The 19238-nt window shown below is 32.1% G+C and overlaps 1 protein-coding gene across 1 annotated transcript; it reads right to left on the bottom strand.

Moving 5' to 3' along the window:
* Nucleotides 1-1021: 1021 nt before the first annotated feature.
* On the bottom strand, nt 1022-2735 carry LOC120070776 (non-specific lipid transfer protein GPI-anchored 6-like). The gene is made up of 3 exons (XM_039022661.1): nt 2224-2735; nt 1435-1527; nt 1022-1314 (listed from the first exon to the last, which is right to left on the bottom strand). The coding sequence occupies exons 1-3, from the start codon at nt 2555-2557 to the stop codon at nt 1178-1180; spliced, it is 564 nt and encodes a 187-aa protein (XP_038878589.1). The 5' UTR covers nt 2558-2735; the 3' UTR covers nt 1022-1177.
* Between the last annotated feature and the right edge of the window lie 16503 nt (nt 2736-19238).

Consider the following 19238-nt stretch of genomic DNA (forward strand, 5'->3'; position numbering starts at 1 on the left):
TTTATAGGTAGAGAGCCCCAACAGATTGCCACACACTACGCATAAGCGGAGGACGCGCGCGACTGACGAAAGCAAAAAAACGTTTGAGGTTGTCATAAATACCAGCGTTCAACGTTGAATAGAAAGTTAATATTTATTTATTATTATTTTTAGCAAAAAATAATTTCACACTCACTCATTGATGGGATATTCATCATATCCACATTTGCCTATCTCCTCATCCCTCTAAAACATGGGTACCCTTTAGGACCCAAAACCACAAAGAAAGGTGGGGGGATTTGAGGAGACATCTCATTGCTAAAATAACCAATGTGGGATTCTTATCTTTCATTTTCGTTCATTTAAAATGTAAATTTTCACCAACATTCTCACCTCGTGAAAATGAGCGGTGAGATAGGATTCGTCCTTGAAAAAAGAAAATCACCCTAGTGAAAAATTAAGAAAACGTGAGAAAGTGGGAATTTACCTTAAGACATTTTAGAGTTGTATTTCCAATATTATTTAATTTATTTTTTTATAATTTTCTATTTTCTTTATTTACCCATCGAACACCATCTTGTACCTATGATTTCTGATTTAATGAAGTTCATTCTTTTATCACTAGTTATGAGATAAATTCTCTATGAGGTTTTATGGCTTGAGTAATGCTTATGTTGGCTCCTTGACTTTTTCATTTCCTTTGCTAAATTTATGGAAACACATTGTATAATTAAACTAGTAACTTAATTTAGCCATCTAGTAGAGTTTTATAGAAACGGAGAAGTTTTCTATCCATGACTAAAATAGTTTGAATTTAGGGACTAAAACAGGATTTTTTTTAAAAAAAAAAAAAAAAAAAAAAAAATTCTGAATGCACATTTAAACCTTAAATCAAAACTGTCATTCAACTTTTTTACCTTCTTTATAGAAATATCTAATTTCTTTTGACAGTGTTGACTGAAAAATCAGATTATCATGTTGGACATATGGAGTTGAACGATTGAAGATTTTGCCAAACAGGTAAGTAAAGAAATCCTTGAGATGTTAGAATTTGTACAGAATCTAGATTCCATGGAAAATTGAAGGGAAAAAGCTTGAAATTCGCCTTAAATTCTGTTCTAAACAATTCAAGAAAATGACAATGTATTGCTGGATGATTAAGAAACTCATAAATTACAGACAGTTTCGTTCTGCTGTCTTAGATGAACATTAGATTGAGATGGGATAGAATGAAGAACCCTAGCAGAATCCCCATGATCATCTCTGTTGATCCAATCCATCTCTTCCCCATTCCACCATCGCTTTTCTCGTTCGCAGTGGACGAACTCCCATGAACTGCAAATGAAAATTTACCCACAGAGAGAAACAATTCCCAATGTTTAAAACCAATTCAATCCACACTAGGCTAATGATTCTTTCTGTTGAGTTAGATGGAAATTTGGGTTTGGTTTTTACCTTTAGTGTCTGGGGAACTGCTTGGTCCACTGGTGGGATTAGATTCTTTGAATATCTTAGCTTCTGTAGAATTTGGTGACAAGTGCAAAAGAGCTGAAAACCCATATCCAAAACAAGGTTAAATATCATGCCTAGAAGGTGTTTGACAAAATGCCCAACTGAGAAATACAATGGAATTTGTTTACATACAGATGCACTCAAGATGTTTGACAAAATGCCCAACTGAGAAATACGTTCAAAAACCAAGAAATTTGTGTACATAAACAGACGCACTCAAGGTGTGTGACACAATGCACAAGTGAGAAATACCGTGAAAAGCCATGAAACTTGTGGACATATAGATCTTCGTCGGAATAAATGGTATGTGACTTTTCTGATAAGGTAATCTTCTTTCAATTATGAGTACTCAAGATCTTTTCAATTATTAAACAAGCTAAAGAAGATACATGATCATTCGAATGGTCACAAATTAGTTTATAAATTTGTTTCTTCTCCAAATTAGAACTACACTTTCTTTCTCATAACACTTTTCTCCCATTTAAAAATTTATTGAAGTTCAATTTACTCCATAAAATAGAGTTTGTTGGAGTTTGTAGATGAGGTGCTACTTCCTAAACTGTTCTATCTAAGACACAATTACTTTTGAAATTCAGCATTAAGGTGAGTAAAATTATCTCAAGGAAACAACGGCATATTGATTGGGGTCAGATTTTCTTACAAGCATATCGTTCGTGTAACAAAACAGAGGAAAAAGAGAAGAAAAAAAACCCAAGGGATTAGTTTGCTTACAGATGCATTCAGTGATATTGGCAGGGGCATGGCAGTCATTAGGGAGAGCCAAAGCAAGGGAGCCATTGATTTTAAGGCCAAGATTAGGGTCATCTTTGTCCTTGATAAGGACACAGAGGCACTTCTTGCTCTTCTGCACCACTTGCTTCAGTCCACTGCAGCAATCAATGGTTGGTGTCTTGGCATCGCCGCTGACATACGGCAGGCACGGGGCGAGGCCGGTGAGTTGGTCTGAGCACTCAGTCCTGTCTTGGTCTATGTTTGAGGCTGCAAAAGAAGCTAACAGAAGAAGGAAGTTGCAGAAGAGAGAGAAAGCTGCTAAATTTGAAGCCATGGAAATGGAGAAGAGAAGAGAGAGTAAGATGTGTTGTTATGTGATGTGGGCTGTCACTTTTACACTGAACTTGCAAGGGAAGAAAGGGGAGGGAAACAGAGGTGTTGAAAAGGGAAAGAGAAGGAATGATTTGATGGTAGAGAGTAGAGAGAGAAATGATTCTTTGCATTTATCGAGTAGCCATTTTGTCATGTGAAAGGATAGTATGTCTTCTAGTTCTTTAAATGTTTTGTTTTCACTAATTTTTGTCCTTGCTTCTTAGGAAAATACATAGTGCATCCTCAGAATTTTTCTAATATTACCCAGGAATACTACTCTCTCGTCCTTACATTAATTAATGTAGGTTCTACCTTATTTTTAATGAACATTGTACACATAAATAAAGGTAGTATGAAAAATTTTCTTATACATCCTGAGATACATCCATATTTGTGCAGTCCCAACCACACTTGTCATGTGGCAAATTTATTTATTTATTATTTTGTTCGATTGAAGGGAATGTATGGAGATGGATTACACCGAAGTTTTAAGAAAGTTTAAATCTAAATTAAATTGAAGTTTCGTATTAGACATAATTTTTAAAAAGTGGGTAATATGTCTTTAAATTTTTTATTTTATGTATATATTTAAATTTCTTATTTTATGTTTAATAGGTTATTCTATTAGAATTCACAAATTCACACGTAAAATTGATATTAATGAATTTTATTAGACATAATGTTTTTAATTTAGAGAGTATATATATATATATATATATATATGCAAACAGCTATAAATAAACAAAAGAAAAGGAAAAAGAAAAAGAAAAAGAAAAAGAAAGGCTTGTGAAAGTCTGTTGGGGCTTTTGTCGCTTAGGGGTATTTTTTGGATTTTTTGTGTTGAACCATAGGAATGTGTGTGGCTTTGTAGGGAGAGTTTTGGAATCTGCCCATGTGTAGCTTGGTTGATTTGTAGAAGTGAGGTTTGAACCAAATTTTATTTCATAAATTATAAATTTGGTTCTTATGCACTTAAGATTTAGGTATAAATTTTTAAATTTTTAATTTAATATTTTTTGGATTTATTTTACTTTTAATTTGGTGTTTATAGTTTTAAAATTTCCTTGATTCGGTTAAACTTCATAATTTGTCTTTATGTATTTTACTAATAAAAAAAATTATAATAAGAATCGAAAAGATAATAAGAATTTCAAATGTCATTTGAATTCAAAAAGAAAAATTTACTATCTAATTAAGAATAACACATTAAATATTGATACACATTATTTGATAAATAAATTAAAATTTTCTATCGTTATATTCTATTAATCATTAAGTGAATTATTATGTTTTATAATAGAACATGATCTTGACTTAGGATGAAAGTTGGTGACATACTTAACAAATACAAGTCAGATAGAAAGTTGTGATTTTAGTGGTGGATGAGTGAGTATCGCATAAGAACCTTCCTTTGGGAGGGAAACAACAACTAGATAATTCAACATACTCTAAGGAGCAAGAGGAGGAATTCTCCCGATAAAGGGATTGCGTCTAATTAACTAATTAGTTCGCAATAGCCTACCAAGAGAATGATCAATAACTAGTTCGAGTGGATGGTCAGCCACGTTGGGACTGACAGAACGGCCCAAACTCCTAAGATATTACTATAAAAATTAGAAGCTAAGCAATAAGAAAATTTTTTGCTGCTACCATTGTGGTAGTATGTATAACAGTCCAAATGGGAGTAGGACCCTCCACAACATTGGCATACATGAAGAGGAAATTGAGCGGATTGTTTTTTTTTTTATTATTATTTTTACTTTATCCTAAAAGTCTAATACATTTTCGACTTACACAATTAGTTGAAAAAAAAAAATCAATAAAGTAACAACAAAAAAAATTGTAAGATTTGATTAAACTGTCAAATCGAGTATAGCTCAATTAGCATACGAATGTGTTAGAAATCAAGAGGTCTGTAATTTGAATCTCCCTATTCTAATTGTATTTTTTTAAAAAATTAACCATATGCTTTAAATTAAGAAAAAAAAAATAATGAACTCAAGAAAATGATTTCCCAACACACTGCCTTCAAAAGTAAAAGATAGAAAAATATAATTACTATATTCAAACACCTGATTTGTAAAAGCCTGGACATTTTAAAACTCAAGAAAATGATACCCAAAATGGTAATGGTTGAATTCTAATTTTGATAAATTTTTTTAAAAGGAAAAATCGCAAAAACATTAGGAGTGTATATTTCCATTCAAAATTATATAAGCTCAAACTCAGACGTCATATTAATATGAGAAGATAAGAACCTCTCGTTTGGCTTAACAAAAATGCAGAAACTTGAACACAAGACTTATTTGGACCACTTATTATAATATTATTTTAAATCACCTATTGACCTAAAAGTTTAAGTTGAAGAGTGAAGATAAATTTAATTAGATAATCTAACAGTTATCTGATGTAAAAATTTAACATATAGAATGATTTGAAAAGATAAAAACGACAATAATATTAAAAAAAAGTTATATATATANAAATGGATACTTTTGTTTAGTAGTTATCTTAATCGCAGTTATATTGCAAGTAATCATAGAATGCTTTTGTTTAGTGATATATATCACTAAACAAAAGCATTCTATGATTACTTGCAATATAATATATATCACTAAACAAAAGCATTCTATGATTACTTGCAATATAACTGCGATTAAGATAACTACTAAACAAAAGTATCCATTTAGACCCTATTTGGTAATCATTTTATAGTTTTTTTTTTTTTTTTGAAAATTAAACCTATGAATACTACTCTTAGCTTTAAATTTCTTTCTTTATTATCTACTTTTCACTAATGATTTAAAAAATGAAGCCAAATTTTGATAACTAAAAAAAGTAGCTTAAAAAAAGTTGTTTTGTTTTTGGAATTTTGCTAAGAATTCAAACATTATAGTTAAGAAGGATGCAAATCATTATAAGAAATGTAAATGAAATAGCCTTAACTTTAAAAAATAAAAACAAAAAACCAAATGATTACCAAAGGGATCTTAATATTTACAAAAATGAGGGTCTCCTTGATAATCAATGTTTTTCTTTTTCTCCTCAATTTCTTAATCCTGATTTTCATCTTTCTTAAACAAGTATTGAATTCTTAGCTAAATTTTAAGAACAAAAACAAAAATTTCAAAATTAGGCTTGGATTTTGAAAACACTCGTAAAATATATACAACAAAATATTTTTTTAAAAAAATGGAAGTAATGTTTAAAGGTGTTAAATCATTGATTGACCCAAAAACTTAAATTAATGGCTGAAGGTAAATTTAATATTATATTATTTAACAAACAACTTAAATTTTTTTTTTAAAAAAAAACTAAGGTCCGGTTTTGTAACAATTTTGTTTTTGGTTTTTGAAAATTAAGTCTATAAAAACTCTTTCTATCTCTAGGTTTATTTGCTTTGTTATTTAATTTCTACCAATTTTTTTAAAAAATAAAACTAAGTTCTGAAAACTAAAACAGGTAATTTTTAAAAATTTGTTTTTGTTTTGAATTCGGTTAAGAATTCAACTCTTTACTTAAAAATATGAAAACTATCGTAAAAAATTGAGAGAAAACATGCCTAATTCTTTTTTTTTTTTTAAGAGACCAACAAAACGGGACCTAAATTATTATCAAACATGATCGAAGTTATCAACTCTATTTTTTTTTTTTTTTGTCTTATTTGATTTGTTTGATTATGAGTTGAAGCATCAATTTCAACATATCCATAAAGTTAGTATATATTGCATTTTAAGAACCCGTGATCTAATTAGGCAAAACTCTTCTTGGATCTATAATCTTTTTGGCTAATCCGTGATCTCCTATAGATAAATTAAATATTTTCATGTGGGTCCTTAACGATTTGTATTTGCCAATAGGCCACTCTACTTTTATTTATTTCACTCTCTTCCCATCAGTTTTTGGTAATTCAATTGGTAGAATATCCGTCAAATCATGTGTCATTTTTGTCACATGAAACTTTATTCTTATATTTTGTTTGGATATGTGTTTTTAGGGGTGTTTTCAAAAAATCAATGAATGAGCCAAAGAATTCGAACAATTTAACTCAATTTGTATGGTTTGGATTAGGTTATCAACTTCTATAGATTGGGTCAAGTACAAATATACGAACACTTTATAAATTAGATTGGTTCGTGATTTTGTAAACAATTCGTATTGAAGATTCTATGCCGCTATCTATTACCAGACATGAAATTTCTTGAGAACAAATAGTATACCAAAAGTTTTTTTAAAAAAATGTTGTAAGAAGTCATTTTAAGTGTTACCAAAAACTATATAAAAAAAAAATCAAAATAACTTTTTTGAAAAAAAAGAAACACTTAAGAAGAAGATCCAAACACATCCTTAATCTTTTGAATGATATATTGAACTTCTAATGATTTGTGAACTAAAAACATATAAGATCCATTTGATAACCATTTAATTTTTTTATTTTTTATTTTTGAAATTTGTCTTTGTTTTCTCAAAGTTGTTGCCATGATTTTCATCTTTTTACTAAGTAAACATTTGAATTCATTGTTAAGTTATTTATAAAAATCGTTTTTTAATAACTTTTTTTCTTTTACGAAAATTCAGCTTCTTGAGCCTCAAAAATGCTAAGGTGAAAGTGAACTTAATTGTAAAAAATAAAAAATTAGAAAAATAAAATAAAATGGTTACCAAGATGAAGAAATAATATAATAGACTTATGTCTTATGAAAACAGTATCAAACTTCCTTCATTGTTTGTTTGTGTTTTCATCTTATATTACTTTTCCCAAGTATCTTTGAGAAGTTTGAGTTGCATTGCGCTGCGGAGGCAGAAAATTGATCATTTTTGTAAGTTTGATCTTCAATTTTTTCTTTTAGCTCGAGTCTATGTGCAAGGGTAGACCCATATTGGGGTCAGGGATACGTGCTTCCCCTCAATAATTCATTTTGTATATGTGTATTATATTTTAAAAACAAAATATTTAGGTGTAATATGGGTCGCAACTATTTTCGTCAAACTGATCATTAAGTTGTCACAATCAAAGTTCATCACATTTCGTTTTTAACATTTTGGAATATATTTTTCACATAGTATAATTTCTTTCTCGTTCGGAATTTTTCCAGGTTAGTTCTTATATTCCCAATTTTGTTGTTTTTTTTTCTTTTTTAATTTCTCTGTAGTTTTTTTCTGCTTATCCCTACGATGATAGTGGGAGATTTCTTTCTTGAATATTTTAGTATGTTTTGTGGTTGTGTCATTGTCTTAACTTCCACAAGATAAAAAAAATTCTTGAAATGTGCTAATGTATTGTGAATAATGTGAGTTGTTCACTATTTGTAGATTTACTTGCTAGGAGTGAAGCAAGTATGTCAAGATTTATGAGTCTAGTAAAGTTGATGTAGAGAAATATGATGGAAAGATCAACTTTAGCTTATGGAAAGTACAAGTCAATGACATGCTACTACAATATGGATTACACACGACCTAGAAGGGAAGACCAAGTAGTGGTACATCAAATAGTTAAGTGGTGATAGTGGTTCAGGAGAGCCCAATAGCAGTTCCAGTAAATGTTTTAAGATATCCATCATGAGCGATAAAGATTGAGAGGAAATAGATTTGAGAACTGCAAGTGCGATCAAGCTAAATTTTGCTAAGAATAATCTTGCAAATGTGCATGGAATTTTGATAGCTAAAGAGCTTTGGGAAAAGTCTGAAGCAATGTATCAGATAAAGAGCATCTCAAATCAATTATACCTGAAGAATTATTTTCACAGACTATGGATGGTGGAAAGTACGAAAACTCAGATCATCTAGATATTCTCAATGATGTTGTTTCTGAGCTGGAGGTGATTGGAGTGAAGATAGATGGTAAAGGTAAGGAACTCAGACTCATCTTTTCACATGAACACATAAAGCTAATTTTGAGGTACATGAAGGAAATTTTAGACTTTGCTGAGGCTGCTGGTAAACTTTTGTCAAAAACAAGAAGATTGAAGAGTGAAAGACTTATTTCACAGGAAGATCCATTACTGGTTAGCCATTGGAAGAAAAAGAAAGAGTTCATGCAAAAAAAAGAGTTGTTGGTAATGTGAATAGTTCGGAAATTGACATCATCTCCATTATCATAGAAGATGACAATTTATTCTTCTGAATAAAGAAATTGGAATGTCTACTATCCATGATAGGGGATGTGATATTAGCGGTTCCACAAATTTGTACATGACATAGTTTTGGCGGTTATGCAAGGTGTGTGGTGGAAGTTATGTCGATAGCTGAAGAACTTCCAAATGAGTCAAGTAGATGAAAGTTGCATCATTAATTTCAGTAAAGTTTATCAACATGTGATGAAAAGGGAAAATCCTAGAAGAAGCTGGTTGTATTCCAAGTGGTCTACTCTTTATGGTGGAATGAGTCATAATTTTATGAGTGGAGAATTATGATTGTCAGTGAAGACAATGACAGTAGTAGAAGTTGTGGGTTCTTCAAATATCTTACATAGTGGAATTTGTTGAATTTTGAAAAAATATTAGAAGAGTGTTTCTTCCACATCTAAAAGATCCAAGGAAGTAATGGAGAAAACTATGTCATTTAGGTGATCAAATGTTGTAGTCATTCTGTTGTATTAGAAGAATCAAATTTTATACATCAAGAGAACTATGTAGTTTATTGATAAGATTTAATTATTTTATCAACTATTCATTTTGCCTATAAGTTGTTTTAGATAGTAGACTAATGCAAGTATTCAAATTTTGTTTCAAGAGAAACGTATGAGAACAATATTTTAAGCAAGAAGTAGGTTCAATTAAGAAGCTAAGTGTTGAAGTTGGAGTACCTCCAATAACTCCCATTATTTCAAAAGTTTCAATATTATCATTAACTTTCAACCTGAAATCTATGCACTGGTGTCTGCGACGTAATTTTTGTTCGTAAAAATTGGAAGAATTCAAAGTATCATATCCCAAAGAAACGGTTTTAAACAAAATTTCTAAAAGCAACAATGTTTTTCTTCAAAATTGCAACCAAGCAACTAATGATTGAAATATGTACGTATTGATTTGGATTTTCAAAAATCTGCTAAAACAATGATGGTCAAATATACTACACATTGTCAACAAGTAATAATATGGAAAGTATTCTACCTATAACATATCCCAAGAGGCTGTTTGCAAAATTCAAATTTAAAAGGAAAAGTTTTCAAGTTGAAACCAAAGGTAATCAATAAAAATAGTTGGATGATGATTTTGTTGTTGAAAATTTAAATAATAAAAAAAATATGGGATTCAGCCAAGTTTCATCCCTCAGGATACAAAAAAAATAAAGCAATGCGACTGCTCTGCAACCCCATCAACCTACTTCTATGAACTGAGACCATCTTCTGTTCAACCTTATTTTTAATTACTTAAGTAATTAGTCTTATATTTCTATAACTAATTAGATCTTAGATATTTTAAAGAATATAAGCTCAAACATTCAACATTCAAGAACTATTTCACATTTATTTAATTTTTACAGTCTGTTATTGTAACTACTTGTATCAGAAAATTAGTATAAATACTCATCACTTACAAATTTTATAGCCAATACAATAGGTTCAAGAAGAACTTGAAATCTATAAAAGAAAGAATCTATGACTTAGCTCTTAATAAAAGATCTTCCTCTTTCTCGTGGATGTAGGCAACAATAAGCCGAACCACTTACATCATTGTGTTATTCTTATCTTCTTCCCTTCTCTACACAATTGCATGCTTGTTCTTCATCGTTTACTCGAAGCAGTCGCACAAAATCAAACAGAGACATTAGGGTTAGAAGAACTTCAAAGAATTCGAAAGGACAGAGAACGAGAGAGCAAGAGAGAGAAAGAAAATTAATTCTGATTAAACACCCATCAGAAAAGCCTATTTTTCTTTCACTTTCATAGGCAAAGAGTAGTGGATCAAACCACATGGAGAGCATCAGCTGGAAGTTCATGGTCAATTGATAACCAAGCTTTCTACCAAACCAAATTAATTTAGGGCAAAAGAACTAGGCTCACGAATTAGATCAACAAAGAAAGGTCAAAACCATTCATCATATTGGGCTTAATTCAACAAACATAGAGAAGCAGGCCCAACATATTTCATGTAATCTTTTGGTCCTATAATGTGCCTCCTGTCTAAACTCGGGTGATGTCCCATGTCTAGGTATTTTTTTAAAAGAAAAAACAAAATCTTATTTTATTAAGCCATTGAGGGCACAATGCCAATCGAAGGAAAACATCCGGAAAGTCACTTAGCCAAATACAACTCTCAAACTCAGATTTGGAAAATTTGGCAACTGAATCGACAAACAAACTACGAGAGCAAGGAACAAATTTACCTTTTATTTATAACAACATTAAAATATATAGTTGTAACAAAAAAAATTTAAAAAAAAAAAAAAAAAAAAAAATTCTTCAAAGAAGTTTTTCATGGAGATGATTTCATCAATCCAACAACAAATTTCTCCATCATCCTTGGTTTTCCCAGAAATTGGATTTATAACTTGAATCCAGTCACATTTGGTGGTATGTGAGGGGATAGATCTTCCTTTGTTCATGTTGTTGCGATCGTTCTAAATGGCCCAACAAGTAGTGATGATAATTTCTAAATTTTCAGAGTTACAAGATGAATCTATAATCACCCATCTGTCAAAGAAACTACCATTAAAATCATTGATTGAGGTAATATTTTGGATTAGAGGCCATATCATTCTCGCTCTTTTACAGGTAAAAAGCACATGGTCCACATTTTCTGAGTCCAGATTGCAGATTGAACAAACATTTGATATACCAATTCCTTTTTTTGGCTAAGTTTCCATTGGTTGGGAGAATATTTCTTAAAGCTCTCCAAATGAAGTGTCTGATCTTTGAAGGGACATTTAGTTTCCATATCTTCTTCCAAATAGATTCAACATTATTTTCGAACAAAGTTTAGATCTCTGAAGCCATTTGTAGCCAAATTTCACAGTATATCTCCCTGTTTAGAGGGATTCTTCTAATAATTTCAACATCCCCCAAAGTAGTAGCTTCCATTAACAAATCTATATTCCATTCCCCGTTTTGAAAGATAAAATCAGCAAAATGAGATTGATCAAATTTCCTAAAAACACATGTGGGTTTAAAAGTCAATTCCTTTGGCAGCCAAGGATCATGGAACATTTTAGATTTGTTCCATTTGCTACTCTTAATCTCGTAGGTTCCATTTGAACTTATCTTTGTTAAAGCCAACAAATTTTAAGATGCACTTTTGTTGGGGTTGATGCCCTAAATCTCGTAGGATCTAGTAGTTTGTAAACACATGTATGAACAAACATTTTGTGATGTAATCTTATTCACTACTATCTATGAAATATGAGATATTTTAGTTGCATTAACCACAAATCAATCAACTAAGATCCATGATTATCGTTGTAACTTAAGCATGTATGTGATGACATACAAGTGAATCGTGCTTTAAGTGATAACCTAAATGGTTTGTAGTATATGGATAAAGGAGGAAAACTTTATCCTGATGACACTACGAGTGTAGCCCGCTTTGTAGATGTTACAAGTGTTGTAAAGTGCTACAAATGGTCTGATCCTGACCATTCATATATTAGACATGCGAGCGGGATGCTCTATACAAAAGAGTTTGTATAAGGCCGGACAACGAAATATTTAGTCTCGTTATATAACGCCGTTCATGACAGAGATTTTCATTTCACTAGGATGATCATAGGTAACATGACCTTAATCTTGAGTGAGTTGGGTACTCCTGTTTATGAGGGTGGTCCTTTAATTTGCATGGGTGTGAGTGGCCAAATCATTGACTCAAACTTACCACTTTGGGGATTTTTCTGATTGGGGAGTCGGGAACTCAGCTACACAAGACGAAATTCATTCCTTCACTAATTCAGAGATAAGTAGATAAATTGCTCCCTTAAGGGTTGATCCAGGGCTTGAACAATGCGACGTCATACCTTCTTTTGGCCCAAGACGGATTTACTCATAGTAGGACTATGATGTATTGGTCATTAGAGGAATCAGTGCTACTTAAGGAGTTAGATGTAATTACAAGGGCAAAACGGTAAATTGGCTCGAGTGTACTTACGAGAGATTTGTGAAGGGTCATCATACTGTTGATTGGTTATATCCAATGGACACAAAAATATATTTGTAGTGCGAAGAGTGCAGTTGTCAATCTTTAGTGGATTGTCCGACAGTTAACGAATGGTGGATTTCGTGATTAAAGAGTTTAGTCAGTTATTCACATATCATTGGAGCTTGAAGCTACAAATCCATAAGGTCCCCTTGGTAACTCAATGAATTCATGTTGAGAATCAGTTTTTGGGTTAGTTTGAAGTGTTCAAATTAACAAGAGAAAATTTGATTATATATGATATAATTAAATTGCTTCAATTATATGTGATATAATTGATTTGATATATTAGATACATTAATTGGAGGAATTATTATTAAATGCCATAAAGGAGAAAAAGAACTATGGTTTATATATTGCATGAGATGTGATATTAAAACTATAGGTTATGAATATATTATTTGTTTGTAATTAAATTAATTATGGGATAATTAGTTTCTGTTTTTTCTCCTAATAACCAACTTAATGAAAAGTTGTGATCAGTTATGGTATCTAATAGATAAAATGAAAATTATTTTCATTCTTTGATAATATGATCAATAAGTGATAACGGGCAGAAATGCACGTTATCATAGTGCTAAGTTCTTAAACAATGCTGACTTGCGTTGATAAAACATGTTAAATTACGTCTAAAAAGCATCAGATTCATAATATTATGGGCGCATGCGTTCATCGCATTAGAACAGTTGATTTTCGTATTTTTGTGCAGAATATGCGATGACACAAGGCAGAAATTGCGATCATAGGAAATCATTGTTTGAGCACAGCATCACCGCAAGGCTTTGCGGTGATCATGTTCGCAAACATTTGATTGAGAATGATTGTCGTAACTTGGTGGGCGCAACATGGTGGGCACATTTGGGTGAAAGGCTAATTAATCGCGATGGGACAGAAAGCTGATAACAGTTGAATCTGAATTAAGTTGATAGCTGATAACGATTACAAGTACATTCAGCTTTTTGGTGACAAATATTCAGCGCATCAGTTAGGAATTAAATCCGTCCCATCTGTACAATCATGATAGAGAAGCCGCCTTTTACCCTAGATGATCTATAAATACCAAGGGCATCTTTTAGAAAGGGGGTTGATCAGTTCACCAGTTTAAAAATTTAAGAGCTCAGCTCATCTTTGTTCATAGTTTTCTTTTCGTTTTAAGGCGGAGCAAGAGAAAAGTAAAGACGCCGAAGATCGCTCAGGGAAACTCGAGAGAGAACCTTGAGGCATAGAAGCAGAGAGCGGGCCGACTCTCGTGAGAGCGAGATTATCTTTTGAACACAAGTAGAAAAACAGTGTAAAAGCTTGGGCAGCAATAGATTGCTACCAGGCCCTTTATTCTATACTTGCATTGTTATTTTGTACTTCATCTTTATATTTATATAATGAAAGTTCTTATTCTACATCTGTTCACTCTCTTAGTACGCATGAGTAGCTAAACTAGTCGAATGGGTTGAGAAGAACTAAGCTAACATGACCGAGTAAGTTCATTGCTTACGATTGTCTTGTTTTATGATGTGCCAAATACCCTTTAGAGCTACTCGAGAGAGAGTCTAAAGAAAGAACCCAATGACTCGAGAGAGCTAGGTTAGAATCTGAACTCGAGAGAGCAAGATTAGAACTGCATAAACAAGAGATAGGGACTTAGAGATAAGCTATGTTTGTTAACCTGCATCGCATGCATCCTAGAGATAGGAATGATATTATGTGGTTGCCTTATTTGTGTATTTGTCATTTTGTCATCGCATAAATAAGAATAGAGGCTTATGTGTAGTATCTATAGACTTAGCGCATATATCGCATACGTTCTAGCCTTAGAAGCTGTGGCATTCGCACCATGAGGTGGTTTACTGTTGTATGCATGTTGCATGATCACATAGCATAAACGCATCCTAGGAAGTGTTGGCCGAAAATTTTCTCAATCCGTTCACCGCATACTCATCTCATTTCCCATTTAATCAACTCTTTCAAACTCTGCCGTATTTGTTATTTTTTTATCATCGCAAACAACAACCTCAAAAACTATTTATTTATTTGGTTACCGCAAAGTTTTCATAAAAACTACCAACGCAACCTGTTTTCACAAGTCTCTGAGTTCGACCCTAGACTTACCAAGAAACTCAGTAGAATTTACACTTGGATTCCGCTGAGAAAACTTAAGTGCACAATATAATTTCACCATCGCATATCATCCATAATTCACTTCATAAAATCAAGCATCAATAAGCGATTGATAATCGAACACACAAAAGAATATAGCTATACGATAGCTCGAGAGCATAAACGATCGTGCATCGAGTTTGTTATACGATAGACACTCATTTTCTAAACAATCGAGTACCTAATCTATACAATAGACTCCAGATTTCTCCCACTTACTCGATCGCCTATACGATCATTCAATTCCTCCTTCCCTCTACTAAATCCATACAGAACCCACAACTCTTGGATTCTCACACCGAGAATACCAAGGTAGTCTAGTGGTGGTGTCTGCTTGCTATTCGAGGATGGAGTGTTATTTGTTCCTGTTCGAGGAGATTGCTGAGACGTGACGTTTGTGATGTTGAACGTTCATGCTGTTAGATCGAGGGGAACGAGAAGAAAAGTTCTTCAAGGGTAAGTTCACTTAATCCTTAGTGTTATTTTTATGAAGCATGCTGTAATTTAGAGTTTATGCATAACTGGTGCTATTTGATTGTAAAACTGTATGTTCTGTCACAATGGGGTTTAGAACGATCTTGCTTCCGCTCACTGGTCCTCTTTGTATAGACTTCCTTCAAATTTTCCATTTCTCAAGTGAAATATAATCTCTATACCAAGCAAGTCATGTGATTATATATAATAATCTACAATTCAATTTCAAACTTCAAACTTTAGAAGAGGGTATCCTCCACAAATTAACATTGCTTTTAAATTTCAAATACTTATCCTCCCTCTTAGTATAGCTAATTAAACTTGAGTCTTTTCATCACAACAAAGATATAGACAAAATATAAGCACCTTAGAAGTATCTTAAATTCAATCCTTTACAATTCATTAACCTCTCAATCCATTTTTTTTCCATCCATCAACAACCTTGGTTTCATGCTTGACATGTATTTTACATTGGCACGACTTCCTTTTTGCATCCATAATCCCATTATTCATAATAAAATCGCAATACAAACTCATAGTACATTCTATATTAGACAATCTTGTTACTAAGAACTCTACTTTCGATTATCTCTCCTTAACTTTTTTTCTCCCACTTCAAGTCTTAGGTACTTTTCAAATTATAACTTTTGTTTTTAATTACATCAACTAAACTAGGTACTTTTACGAAGATATTTTTCACCTTAAGTTCACTTACTTTCCAACTTGAACCTTTCCAACCCTTTAAGGCATAACACATGAAAAAACCCAATGTACCTTGTTTAGTCCATCCACTTTAAACATCATAAGAGTAATGATAACCTATCAAAAGCTTTAATCAAGAGCCAGCAACTCCAACTAGTAATTCTTCTTCCTTTTAGGCACGCTACATGAAGAACCAAAACCTAACATCTTACTCAACCCACCAATCTCCAACACAAGAAAAAAAATTATCATGACCTATTAATCCTTTCAAAATTTCTCTTGAAACATTTTGACTTTAATATCTAGTAGCCTTTAATAGAGCTATTGTCACTTCTTCCTATCTTTCTTATTTACAAAACTACTGTAACCTTATACTTAAATGTGAGCCTTATGCAGGTGATTTGTTCGTTCTACCACCAACTTCATTACCTAATGCCAAAACATATCACCATTCCTTAGTGAATTCTCAACTAGACTACTTTATTCTCTGGCTTAGATAGATACGTCCTTTACTATATACACTGCCATATCATAACACTACATAGTTCATCAGGTTTAAAGATTTTTAAACTATCTATTCTTTCTTAGCAGTCCTTTCATAAAATAAAATGGTGTTAAGTAACTTTTAACATCCATCGATTTTTTTTAAGTCATAACTGAATAATTATCTCATACTAGCTTCCATAAAGACATTACCAAGCAGTGGAACATAACTTGTGATATTAAGCTAAACAAATACTTTTATGTAAAACTTTTCATAATACTTAAACTTTTCATAATACTTTTACTGTTCGAACATACCTGGTGATAACGAAGAATCTGTTGATGAGTCACAGGGAACATTCTGGACTCACATTGTAAGCGTTGGAGTTAGCAAGCAAATAACGGAAAAATTCAGGATTATTAAGCACTCTAATTCATCAATTTTAGTATCAAATTAAGCATGTTCATGTCATAAAAAGAAGGATTTCAATATAACTCACCTTTGAAGACTTCAATCTCCTCAACTACAAGATGTAGACCACCAAAAGATCTTTCCTACTATTCTCTTAGGGTCTTAGATTGAGTTGTGGGACTCAAAATGAACTGAATTGAAGGGAATTCTGAAACGGAGATGACTAGTTTTTCACCTAATTTGAAGAACAAGTTGAAGAACCCTTCTTCAACATAGAATCTCAGTAATTTGCAACTTTTTGCATTCCTCTCTTAGCTGAAAAACTTAGCTTTTAAACCAGTTTGACCATGCAATCTTGATTGCACATTAATAGGATAGCTCCTACTTGAATCTTGAAGTGGAATTGTTGGTTTTCTCTTATTTTGAATTTTTTTTCAAAAATTAAAATCAAATTTCATTGTTAATTCATTAATTAAACTGAAATTTCATTAATTTTTTCAAAATTAATTCAATAATTAATTTTTAAATAAAATTAATAATTAATTAAATAATTTAATTAATCTTATTAATTTAACATCAAATATTAAACTAATTAAATACCAATTTAACAACCATGAATCTCTATTCATGTAATTAAAATTAAAATTATATTTATACATTATCCGATTCTCCAATTTTGTTTAATTTGGTAATTAAACGTGTTTATATCACATATAATTACTAATTCCCTTAATTCGAATTTGAACTTTTCAATGCTCTTCTAAGGTTTGTTCCGTTTGTGAGCTAGTAAGGGAGCCTAATGGACCTACAGATGCTCCAACGATCTAGGATTAACTGGCTAAACTCTTTAACCTAATTAACCACCATTTATTAACTATCGGGTCACTCCACTAAAGCCCAATAATTGCACTCCCCTCACTGTAGATATTTTGTGTCCACTCGATATACCATAATTAGTAAGTTAACTTTTCACAGGTTTTTCGTAATAACGGTTGGGCCAATGGCTATTTTACCCCCAAGATTATATCTTGTTCCTTAAGTCCCACTGATCCTTTAATGAACAATTGGTTTGTGATCCAATCACTAAACTGAGTCCATCTCGGGCCATTGAGAGGGGTAGAGCCTCTTGTTCAAGACATGGAGTTAGTATTTAAGAGAGTAACCTCTATACTATCCCTAATAGCGGATAGGAGTGAGTTCCATCTTGCACCATATGTCCCCAACTATCTACCTGATTTTACCCCTTAAATGGGAGGCTTATTGAGCCGGAGCTGTTTAGCCAACCGTCACCCCTGCAAATCTAAGCATAATTCTGAATAAACATGAGTTCATAGTTAGCTTAGGATTAAGGTCAAGTTACCTAGGTCATCGCTTTGAAATAGTCAGTCTTAAACAGTAAGCAGCGTTATAAAGTAAGAATGACTTGTTTTTTGGTCCGGTCTTACACAAACTCATTGCATAGGATGCCCTCACTCTCATGTCTCCACATGAACGATTTAGGATCACATCATTTGTACTAAATACAAAGTAGGTCACATCCAATAATGTCACCAGAATAAGGTATCCAACCTTATTCATATACTATAGACCGTTTTAGCTATCTACTCGAATTTGATCCATCTTTATGTCTCCACATAAAGTCTGAGTATTCATATAATAGCCATGGATCTTAGCTTATTGGATTTAGTCTTTACAAGTGTAATTTACATATTGAATAAACGTCAATAATGCCTTTATTGTATATAGAATATGTTTAATAGTACAAACTACGAGTTTTATGACATATAACCCAATAGTAAGTCAATATGCAGAACCTAAAAACTTAGGTTTTAGATACCAACCATAACGACCCGACCATTCGAGTGCTGTGACAAGGGTCATTACTCGTGACTAAATACTTTCATTCAAACATTTTGACCAATAAGGTACAAATTTATTGAAACAAAGTTGACTATTTCAAACTAAAATTTTAAATTAATAAGTATATCAAATAAATAAAACATTTGTTCGGGGTCCCCCTAAAAACATAAATTTAAAACTGGAAAACATCAAAGATCTTGAAAGTTTAACATAAAAAGTTCTAGAATTTCAAATAGCAAGACTCGTTTCAAACATGAAAATTATGAAAACATGGGCAGAAGCTTCTATCTGGTCCCAATAACACAATTACGGATTCTTCTTGTCATTCGCCAGTCCGTCCTTTCTCTTATCTGAAAAACATATCATGAAAGAGTGAGTATGAAATATTCAGTAAGTGACCTACTAGTGGGCCCTCTAGGTAACATGTTAAA

This window comes from Benincasa hispida, chromosome 2 (genome assembly GCF_009727055.1).
Source record: "Benincasa hispida cultivar B227 chromosome 2, ASM972705v1, whole genome shotgun sequence".
Taxonomy (NCBI): domain Eukaryota; kingdom Viridiplantae; phylum Streptophyta; class Magnoliopsida; order Cucurbitales; family Cucurbitaceae; genus Benincasa; species Benincasa hispida.

What these genes read in the sequence shown, in the direction of transcription:
- LOC120070776 (XM_039022661.1), bottom strand. Translation starts at nt 2,557, where the DNA reads ATGGCTTCAAATTTAGCAGCTTTCTCTCTCTTCTGCAACTTCCTTCTT. An exon ending in CAATATCACTGAATGCATCT is followed by an intron (nt 1,528 to 2,223) that starts GTAAGCAAACTA and finishes ATGGGTTTTCAG; the next exon opens with CTCTTTTGCACTTGTCACCA. An exon ending in CAGTTCCCCAGACACTAAAG is followed by an intron (nt 1,315 to 1,434) that starts GTAAAAACCAAA and finishes TTTCATTTGCAG; the next exon opens with TTCATGGGAGTTCGTCCACT.